The 11,530-nt window shown below is 44.1% G+C and overlaps 1 protein-coding gene across 1 annotated transcript in view; it reads left to right on the top strand.

Annotated features, from left to right (window-relative positions):
* The first annotated feature begins 2,820 nt into the window (after window positions 1–2,820).
* erfl3 (Ets2 repressor factor like 3) overlaps window positions 2,821–11,530 on the top strand; it is a 51,560-nt gene continuing 42,850 nt past the window's right edge. The window contains exon 1 of the mRNA XM_042422919.1: window positions 2,821–3,653. Coding sequence (XP_042278853.1) covers window positions 3,632–3,653 — 22 coding nt within the window. The 5' untranslated portion in view covers window positions 2,821–3,631. The remainder of the gene's footprint in view (window positions 3,654–11,530) is intronic.

Below are 11,530 nucleotides of genomic sequence, written 5' to 3'. Positions count from 1 at the left end.
GTGTGAGGGAGGTAAAGAGATGCAGGCATGGAGAGGTGGTGGAGGATGGAGCAGGAGGAGGAATATGGAAGAGGTGTGCGGGACATATGGATGGACGGGTGGTGAAAGACAACAGGGCTACAACCTACAGAGTAGGAGGAAAGTAAAGAGGGAATAGGGGGAGAGAAAACAGGAGAGGTGGATAAACAGCCCGAGCGAGGGAGGAGGAGGAGGAGGAGGAGGAGGAGGAAGAGTAGGAGGAGTACATGGGTGGGAGAGAGGGAGGGTGTTGAGTGAAGCACTGTGTTTATCAGTGTTCAGAATGTACTGTGCTGTAGATTTGTCTGTAAATGTCATCTCCTGCGCTTGAGTTACAATAGAGTCCGCTCACACAAGTCGCAGACGTACACGCACATACACATAAACACGCAAGAATCCAAAAGGAAGAAGCCATTTGTCCACCCTGCACTTAATCGCTAACTCACTCTTATTTGACTGTCTATGCTTTTTTTTTTTTCTCCTCCTCCTCCTCCCTCAGGAGCTTTTTCCTCTTGTCCTCTCTTTGATTCCTTCTCTCTCTCATCTCTCCCTCTGTGTGAAGAGCCCGAGGGACGCTGAGAAGCTCTTCACCCCAAATACAGACATCAGAAAGCAGGAAAATGATAGATATGCAGCAGACGCATTCCCAAAACAGATGACAACATATCTGAGACAGCCATAAACAGACAGGGGAGCAGTGTCGGGTTTTTTTTTTCCCTAGCTGATTGCCCTATTGTCAGTCCCTGCGTGAGAAAATGCCACGCAGGTTTGTCCAGTGGAAGACGAAGAAGACATGACAGAATAGCGGCTTCCTGAGTGTGAAGGTTCAACATCCAATTTAGAGGCTCTTTTTTTCTTTCTCTCTTTTGGTCCAGTTTCTTATCAGGCGGAGCAGAGTGGGTTTCCTGAGCCTGTCAGAGAATAGCCAGCGAAGGGAAGAGAAATCCTGTTTGTAAATCACACCACAAGGACATTTGCTGTTGCCAGGGGACTTTGTTTACTTTGTTTTACTACTTTGTCTTATCCTGTTGACAAGGCAGGGCAGCGGTGTGTATCGCTGATGTAACAGCGCGGTCAGAAATGCACAAAACCACAACACGCATAAAGCCCCCCTCCATCATCACGTGCACCAGGTGGCACGGAGAGAAGGCAAAAGAGGAGACGCACTTCACCTCCCATGTATGACGCCTCGCCCATGCACTTATCGATAACACATGACAGCTCCATATCAGTGGCACATGAGGAAGCAAGAGGTCAGTGAGGTGACAAGATACAAGTCTGAGCATGACACCGGTTCTCACAATCAACCAAGCCACGCTGAGCATTTGATGAAGTGAAAGGGTTCACATATGACATGACCGGATGTCTCTTTTCTCTGAGCCACTTGATATGCACTGACAAACAGTGTTATACTCGTGCACGCTTGCCAGTTCTTGTGCATGTGTGTATTTGATTGCGAGTGGAATGCAGTTGAAGGCCAGATACAGCTGGTCGGCTACACCTCAAAAAGAGGAAAAGGGAGTTGATGCTACTGTAAGTGAGAGATTGACAGCAGAACAGGATGCAGGTTCATATTTAAATCAACCACAAGGTTTTGCTTTTCTTTATATTTTGTTGTTTTTGTGTGAAGAAGGTTTAGGTCTACATTGCTTTGATCTAAGGCCCACGTATTTCAGTAGAAATTCAAATGAGGGTAAAAGCGGTTGCTGCTGTGGGGAAGGGGTGGGGGGGTGGGGGGGGGTGGGAGTGAAGACAGTGACACTCAAGAAAGTGAAGAAGTTAATTTAACCAAGTATGCGGTATTGTAGTTAAGTGTACTTTACTCTACTGACATTTCTACGGCTTTAGATTATAACCTGCAAATTACAGTATAAATATTTTTATAGGGTACAAATCAATTACTTATACAAGGAAAAACAGTACAAGGAATAAAGTGGTAAGAAAGTTGCATTCAAGAAGGCATAGAAATAAATGACACTGGAAGATTTAAGAATATACTCTGCTTTGATTGATTTGTTTGTTATGGTTTTTCAACAAAGAAAATTCAATTCGCCATTTACAGATTATATAAATGCACATCTACTTTTCCTTCCTTATTGAAAAACCCAGAATCTATGAGTATGCAAATATGTTTCATTTCAGACGTTTAACTGCCGGACACACTGACAAAAGCAATTTTCAGTCCACCGGAGGTTTCAGGTTTCCACATTACACTTCTGTAAATTGCATAAACTCAGATTTAAGGTGAACACAGAGAACTCACATCTTTCTGCATCTTTATAAAGTGCAGAAAGATGTGACAAGTGAAACAAAACATTTTTTTAGTGGAGGGAGGGGGACTTTTGAGTGTGTTTTTAATGCATTCATTTCACACATTTCCTTGTATTCTTCTTTGAAAAGGATGTGAGTGTGTTTTACATCACTACAGAGAAAAATGTGGGACAAGTGTGTCATACCTGAACGATGGCCGACTTGATAAGATATGCAGTAACACTGAGTTTTAATTCCCTGTTTTCAGTATTAATCACTAACTGACGCTGTCATGTTTAATTTGCTCATTCAATAAGTGTAATTATCCCGATATGAAAGGGCTTAATTAGAACCATAACCGCTGATTGACGTAAACGGACACTGTGAGCCGTGCCACTCTCGAATCACCGGACTCGGATGTGATGTCACCACGACAGCGCGCTTTGGCGGTCTCCAAGGCAACGCCGCGTGCTGCAGTGACGCCAGCCCCATTGCCCCGGCTCGTGGTAAGTGGGCGTGACTGGCCACGTTAGCCCCCCCCTCCCCTCCCCGCTCCTCCTCCTCCTCCTCACCCGTCAGTGTGGGCGGGCCCCGCTCCAGAAGAGAGCGAGCGAAACACGACACCCCGAGGACGGAGAGAGGCACGGGGGGAGGAGAGAGTAGACAGAGTGGTGTGAGAGTGACTGGAGGACTTAAAAAAAAAAAAAAAAAAGTCTGTAAAGAAAGAGAGGCTCCTCTCTGACGTTAATTTCTGTCAAAGAAGTAACAACAAAGCTTTTTTTTCTGGCGGAGAGATGTCAAGCAGCGACGAAGATGCGGTTGAGACGGAGTAAACAGCCACCGGAGAGTTAGCGAAAGAACTTGTTCTAAAGAGAGAGAAAGGGTTTTTTCGGCTGCCTCGAGTTCGGGACGGTTGGCCGTTTTTCCGCCCGCAACTTGAGCACATCTCAACGCCTGCGAATTTACGGGACGAGAGGACGGAGGACGGAGGACGAGCACCGACGCCGAGGTCTTGACCGCTCAGCTCGGTGGAAAGAAAGCCCCCCTTTCGGTCGGTTGGGTCGGTTGGCAGAGAGCCGGGGGGGAAGCGGACCGACCGACAGAGCGCGGCGAGCTCGACAAGAGAGAGCCGCTGAAGCAGCACCAGCAGCAGCAGCAGCAGCGGCGGCGGCAGCAGCGGCGGCGGCGGTAGCAGCAGCCACTAAAAAGTTTGCCGTGTATCTTCACCTAGTTTTCCAGATTGGGAACTAGAAGAGGGGGAGAGGAAGAGGCCGAGAGACTTGACTTTCCACAAGCAACTTTGCGGAATTCATCCAGTTTTAGCAAACTTTTATCCGCTGTTAAGTAGCTTAAAGCAGGAAGAATGAAAACACCTGGAGATAGTGGTAAGTTTGCGTGACTGTTGCTATTCATTTTTTTAACCACCATTGTCTCTCTTATTTACTTGCCGTGCTTGTTGTCGGCAAAGCTAACAGTAACTACATTCAAGCCACATAGTTATTAACATCTGCTTCAAATTACAAAAAAAAGAAAAAACACACGATGTAAACCTGTTGATTTTAATTTGTTTGCAGCTTTAGTGCAATAGTTAGTCGTTTAGCAGGATTAGATACTCAAATCTGGTGCAGGTTTAGTACTGTACTCCGGTTGAAGAGGAAGTGGTTAAACTACTGTACAGTTGTTACAGCGACATCCTCTGTGTCACCCTGACAACCTAATTTCACCATCCAGCACCTTTCTGAATACAAAGTGAAAATCCTAGAAGCACTTTGTGTGTGTTTGTACTGACTAGAGTGAGAAACAGAGATGTGGACGTGTTGATAAGTTATTTGAAGACTGTTCTCCTCCTGGTGGTGGTGGTGGTGGTGGTGGTTGTGTTGACGTGATTGGATCTAGCCAGGTACACTGGGAGCAAGCTGAGCTGATATTAACCCAGTAACTGAGCATACATTTTGTCAGGTACTTGGCTTGTCAGCGTATTGAAGTGAGAGTAAGGTTAAGAGGGGGGGTTTCCAGTAGTAGTCAGCTGAGGTTTGTGAGTGTGTGTGTGTGTGTATGTGTGTGTGTGTGTTTGTCTAATTCCTGAAATGCTTGCATAAGTTTGTTCTTGCTCCCCTACCGTTGAAGCCAAAGCAATTTTTCTTCAGAAAGGAGGAAGTGGAAGCGCTGCCATTTGTGCCAGCTATGCAGTTTATTATTCTGAGTGTCAGTAATAAATCTGCCTAACATTAGCCTCTATTTAAGTGTCAAAACTACATGTGTTTGATTTGTTTCAGGTGACATAATTGAATAGATTATAAGCGCAAGAAACCCAAGTGGATAACATCTGAAAGTATATAACAATAATGTGGGTCTATGTGTTAAAGTTGTTTTTCTGACTTTCTGAGGAGCTACTGGTAAGCATTTGGCATGGGGCCATGTGTGTGTGACTGGGACTCTTTTCCACTTGGGACGTTCCCCTCCCTTCCCCCATCATGCCCCCCCCCCACTCCCCTCCTGGCTCCCGCTGCACCCATCCTTCGCCCCTCAACCCTCCACATTCCTGCACACGCACACCCACTCCCCGCTTGTAGCCCAGAGGAGGCTGCCATGACATCACACCACATCCCACCACAAGTAGCCCTTTTATTACACGGGACTCTTGTGTTTGTGCGGCAGCAAATCGCTTAAGCCCTTCTGGGAAGGTACTAAAAATTGATTGTGCTTAGTGAATGGTTTTGATGTATGCAGTTGGTGTGTGTGTGTTTGTGTAGTAGGTTGGTTGTGTTTGTCATCTGTTCAGTAAATGTAAAGAACGTTAACTGGTCTTACTCCTCTGTAGTTCTCTTGTGTGTTGTTGGTGTGAAGTGTGTGCTGCCATCATGTTGGCTGTGTTATTAGTGAAGCTGCTTCTAATTAATATGTTCACCATTGATTAAAGGTTCTTTTTTTTCAATTAGGGTTTCAACAAATAATTATTTTGGTTATCAGTTAATCTGCTGATTACTTTCTTGATTAAATGATGAATTCTTTGGACTGTAAAACATCAAAAAGTAGTGAAAAATGCCCACCACAGTTTCCTTGACCCCAAGGTAACACAAAGATATTCAGTTTACTATAACATAAGATGAAGAAAGGCAGCCAAGCAGCTGGACCCTGCAAATGTTAAGCATTTTTGCTTGAAAAATACTTGAATCCTCAAAAAATTATCAAGATAGTTGCTGATAAATTTGCTAATAATTTCAGCTCTAATAGTGATTAGAAATTTGAAAATTCACCTTTATGGAGCAACAAGTTTTATTAACATATTTATTGGTTATCAAAATTGGTAAATTGCAGCATTTATGTAGCGCATTTATCCAAAGTGCTTTAAAATTTGCCTCTAATTCACACATTCACACACACCAACGTCAGTAAGGTAAAATACAAGGTGCTGGCCTGATCACTGGAAGTAATTTGGGGTTTAGCGTCTTGCTCAAGGACACTTCAACATGTCGACAGGAGTAGCTGGGGATCGAACTATCAACCCTATGATGAGTGGATGAACAGCTTCACCTCCTGAGCAACAGCCTCCCGATAACTTAATTTGATTAATTCTCTATTGATCAACTAATTGATTAATCCCTTCAGCACTAGTTGGTAAACATAGCAACTCTGTCTCAGAGGCCATTATCTAACAACAAATCTGATCTTATAACAGCACCTTTAAATAGTTGAATTATTAAACTGGTTAATCCGTGGTGCTGTCCTGATCTGTCGGAGCTCCTGCTGTTGCTGCTTGTGCAATCAGAACACAAGTTTTAACCCTTAACCTCTGTAGATCAGCTCATTTAGAGTGAACACATTTGTTGAATGCAGACGGATATAACAGTGCTTGGATATGTGTGTAGGATAAAAAAAAATGTAATCATCCCTTCCTGGGATGTTTGGTGATGTAGGATTAGGTCCCATATGGTTAGCTGCTGCCTCTATGGAGCCAACTTCCCTCCTCTCTATCACTGGACACTTCTCTTGCACTTCTGTTTTCCATAGTCACTTCATTAGCCTGAATAGATGATAGGATTTCTGCTGAGATAGAGAATTGATGTGATGAAGCAGGAAATGGCGGAGGCTATAGTTGCATCTGTTGTTACAACAGGCAGGTCAGAGTTGTTTTTGTGTTGATGGAAAGTACCAGTATTAATTTCTGTTTATATCCAATCACTGCTGTTTACCTGGTCTTTGTTAGTGTTTGATGTAGTCTATCAGCTAAAGGCAAAGTATCCTACAGGTTGCATTAGTCAGCAGTCAGGGAGTTGGTGTTGGTGTATGTGGTGTCGTCTACACTTCCACAGTCATATATCCACCTTTGTGTGCACCTCAAAGGCTGTGGTAATGATTAATTAGGCTCTAGTGATAAGGGCATAGACACACACACACACAAAAAAACTGTCCTACTGTATGTCTCATCATTTCTAATATGTTATCTACACCCCCGTCCCACACACACTCTGCACTCCAGCTTTTGTGTTTCACTTGTTTTCCTCCATCCAGTTACAATTTTTCTTCTGCCTCCTCTGTCATTCTTTTTTTCTCCTCTGACGGGATAAGGACTGGTGGGTGTCTTTGTGTGATGGAATTGCGTAGTGGGACCCCTGGCTCCGGGATGGCCATTGTGTGTGTGTGTGTGTGTGTGTGTGTGTGTGTGTATGTGTGTGTGGAGTGTGGGACAATGGTGGGAGTGGGGCAGGCCCTGGGGCTGATTGTGTGTGGACTTGTGGGGCCAGGGACCTCTCATTGTACTCATAATGGTGCAGAGTAGCTCATAGTTTGGTGGTGCTTTTGACAAGTGGAGAGACCGCACTTCTGCATCTGTGTGAAACGTGTGTGTGTGTGTGTGAGTGTGAAAGAAAGAGCTAGATAAATGTGGGCATCCCAGCCTATTTTTCATCAGTCATTCAACTACGTAGTTTACTGATGATTTTTTTTTCTGTCTTTGTGCTGCTGCCTGCTTCCCCATAGTGATTGACATACCGTGGAGCTGTTTTTATTCTAGACAAACACACTCACACACACTCACACACACACACACAGAGTCCTGCCTTCTGATGTGGTAAGGCAGGAGACAAAAGGGTAGCTTGTGAGTGCAACATCGAGAGAGAACATTTCACCTTTTCCCTGTGTGGGTTTATGTGTGCGATTGCGAGCATATGCTTTTCAATCTCAACACACAACGAATGTGATGATAAGCGCAGTGATTAGCCTTATCTGTGAAAACTCCCTCGCAGTGCTGACCACAGCAAAACCACTACCTCCCATTATCCCAATACAGTTTTACAGCCTGGTTTATGGGACAGTGCCCTGCTGTGATCAAGCTCAGCCAACATGCTTAAAGCCTGAAACAGATGATGTTCCGTAACAACACTGGTTATCCTTTATTTGAAAAAGAAGGAAAATTATGTTAGATGTAAAGCATCAGCTTTTGTTAATGGTTTGAACTTATCAGCTGCTAAAGCTATTAAGCCGAAAATACCTTTGCTGACAAACGTGTAGCGTAAAATCTTATCCAGCACTTTTCCAGCTTAATATTTACATTTTATTGCAAACAGATATATTTATGTAGTGTTTTAAGTAGTAGTAAAACATTCAATTCACTCACTCAACTCACTATTATAAGGATTGATTTTTATAACAGACAGAGAAGGATTCCCAGCACACAGGCGGCATGGCCCACTTTTCCTCGTCACAACAGTTATACAAGTTTCGATGGTTGTCTGTGACGATAAGTTGACAGATGACTTATGGAAGAAGGGGCCTTCAGTTGTGGAAATGTCTGTATTTAGCCAGGAATGTGACCAAAGGGAACAATGTGCTCAGCCAGTCGACACTAATGGACCTCCCCACTATTAGTGCCGTGCCGCCCTTGACCAGAGAGACCACAGCTAACAGGGCAGCATTACCCTTGATGGCCAGGGTGCTTCTGACCGCTGTCCAGCGCTGCTGATGGCCCATTCACCCCCCCAAACCCTCCTGCCCCGGAGACCTACACATTAACCTCAGATCTGACCATCGAGTCTTATTGATTATCGACCTCTCAGACTCTCCTGTTTGATCAGCTTCATGGTCGTGATGTTCGAAACTAAAGAGCTCCATTTAAAATTCACTTTTTATGCTGATAACACAGCAGCAGAGCTAAATATGTCCTCAGGCCATGTGTGTATGTCTGCAATGTGAGTTGAGCCTAGTTTTATTGTGATGCCATTGGTTGTAGCCACAGCATGACCCCATATCGACTGTATTAGTTATTGGTCAGGGGATGTTAATGGGGTGGGTCTACATGTCTGGAAGGGACGGACTTGTGATGGTTAACTGTAACACTTTTGACAAACATATGTGTGAGTACACATACAGAGAACACACACACATTCACTCACACTGCTGCTTTTTATTGGAATTCTTGGACCTCCCACATTCCTGCTCAGAAGGTTAATAGTTGCCGGCTGTGTTGCATTACACATGAGGGGAAAACACAACAGTTACTATCTCTGCAAGCCTTTCCTGAACCCACTCACAATGACTTGCAAAGGCATGCATGCGTTCATACACATATTTTTGATAGCACTGGAGGACAATATGAAGAAAACTGATTAAAGAATGTTGAAAACAATGCATGTTATTTGAAGAGATGAGAAGTAACACTTCCAATTAAAGCTAGCTGTATGTACCCAATCATGCACACACACACACACACACACCAAGGGTCTCTTTTCAAATGGTTATCAAAATTCATGTTGAGAATGCAGCAGGGTGTGTTGGTGTGCATGGATTGACCTGCACTGTTCAGCAGCTGTTTGTGTTTGCGCATGCACGTGTATTGTAATATAATATGGGGAGTTTACAGGGCTACATTGTCATAGAGGTGACTCAGTGTGAGTCACAGAATAGCATGCTTTTGTAAAAGAATATCAAGTGTGAATATGAGGAAGAATGGGCTTTCTGGGTGGGCAGCTGTGCTGTGCGCCAGAGAGAGAGTGTGTGTGAAGGTATTACTTGTGAACAAAGTGTGTATGTCGGGGCTTGTGGGTGTATGTATAACAGCTTCTTGGTGACGGCGGCGCCACTGAAACTGATCTGAGTCTGATGATGTGTGCGCACACACACACACACACACACACACACACATGTGAAGAAGAACGGGTAACTCAATTCCTCTGATCCTTCTAGTTGAGAGGTTTTATTTTGGATCCTCACAACACAATGACTTGTCCTTTAGCTTAGAGCCTAGAGTGTCACCTCTCTGCTGGTTGGAGTATAATCAGAGTGTAAGCTGTCAAGACTATAATAACACATAGTCACTTTGGGAGTCAGTCATGAAGCTAACTTTTCCTTCACCCCTTTTCCTAATAGTGGGCTACTGAACCACCTCTGACCACACCACAGCCACCTGGCCTGGCCTGTGGCATATACACGCACATAATCCTCTACTGATGGCGCTGCAGCCGACACTGGCTGTTTTTTGCCAATGGTACAGCTATGCCCGAGTGGTGTTGTAATGTATACTTCTAATCTTCTTAGATTAACCCCAATAATACTGGTCATGCTGAGGGCATCTTTACAGTAAAGGATCAGCACACAGTGGGGCAACTAATGTTCATTCCAGGCAGGATCAGAACAGGACCGGATCTTCTATGTACTATAAATCAAAATGAACTGAAAACAAGACATGTTCACATGGCCATTCTATAAGGCTTGTGTTCAGTGAGTCTTTGATTATTTAAGCAGACAGTCAGACAGTTAGTTTATGCAGTTGTTAGTCTGTACTTGTGCTGCATGGCTAGTTGTGTATAAAATGGTTTTTGCTTCTATTATTAATCTGGTAGAATATTGGCAATTGGGCATTATTGAAGAACATAATTATTGAAGAACATAATTGTTGAAGAACATAATTAATGTTGAATATAATTATTGAAGAACATAATTATTGAAGAACATAATTTTTCTTTAGACCTCCTCGCTGTATGTGCCTGCTGTAGCACATAGTCAGTGTTTTTGGTATATGAACTGAGACCGCAGTCCCAAAAGAGAGAGCACATTTCCAAAATTGGCAGTATATAAAGTTTCTTTCTGCTTGTTAATTGTAAAAAAAAAAAGGATACTATAATTTATACATAGTAATTTGAGCTTCCCTGGAGTGTCTGGGTGTTATTAAGTGCACGAGTGTTACAGAGATTGGGCTGACCTGCTGTCCCGGGCCCTCTGATTCAGGGAGGCAGTGAGTGGAGCTCCTAACCCCTCTCTAACCCCTTAAGTCCAGTGCAGTCAGCAGACACTCCCTGTAGAAAGGCAGCAGTGTTTGAATAGTTCCTCTGGCTATTTTTATCTGGGAATCTGCCTCTGTGCTGGACCCAGGGAGCGGGGGTGGAGGGCAAATATCTAATCTAATTTCGGACGATGGGAAGTCACCAAAAGGACTTCTGTGCCACTTGCATAGTGTCGATATTTTGTGTGCATGTGTGTAGGTGTGTGTATGTGCGGTTGGCTGTCGGGTAGTGAAATGCTGTCTGGCGCCAAGTTAAACTTTCTCTCTTGTCACCCTCCTCCCCTTCTCTTCGCCGGCTCCCCTCTCTCCCTTCCCCCATTCCACCCTCTCTTTTCCTCGTCTTTCTCTCTCTCCCCATCCCTCCAACCCATGTAAGGAATGCAAGATCACGTTTGGAGTTTTCTTTTCAACCAGTCCTTCCTCTTCCTCTGCCTTGTCTGTCTGTATGTCTCTCTCGCTGTCTTTACCCCGTTTGCCGCTCACCCACTCCGTGTTCAGACCTGTTCTCTTTTGTACGTCAGTACTCATTTTGAACTTTGAGCCAACTCATCACAGCTTATGTATGTGAGTGAGAAAGTCATGCACATTCAAAAGGCAGTGTTGTCAATAAAAAGACTGATTCTGTCTGTCTTGACCTTTGTATACTTTTAGAATTTTAATTAACACCACCTTAATGGCAAAAAAGCCCAGTCTTTCTTCATCTGAGCACAGGCAGTGCACAACGGTAGCTGGACTGTTTTGAAGGGGTGTACACACAGACACCACATAATTGCCAGCCAACAGGCTTTCTGTTCGGTAGCAAATTGTGTGTATGAGAGAAAGCGGTAAGTGGAAAGGGGACATCATCTGCCTTTTATCAGATGTGACTTCTAATTTCATCCTCCTGGACAACCCCATATGTGAACACTGTCTCTTTTGCTCGAGATTTAGAAACACAAGCCTGATGTCTCAGCCTGAATTAGACCAAGGGATTGCTAATCTACC

Source organism: Thunnus maccoyii, chromosome 10 (genome assembly GCF_910596095.1).
Source record: "Thunnus maccoyii chromosome 10, fThuMac1.1, whole genome shotgun sequence".
Classification (NCBI taxonomy): Eukaryota; Metazoa; Chordata; class Actinopteri; order Scombriformes; family Scombridae; genus Thunnus; species Thunnus maccoyii.
This window is presented reverse-complemented; position numbering and strand designations above follow the sequence as displayed.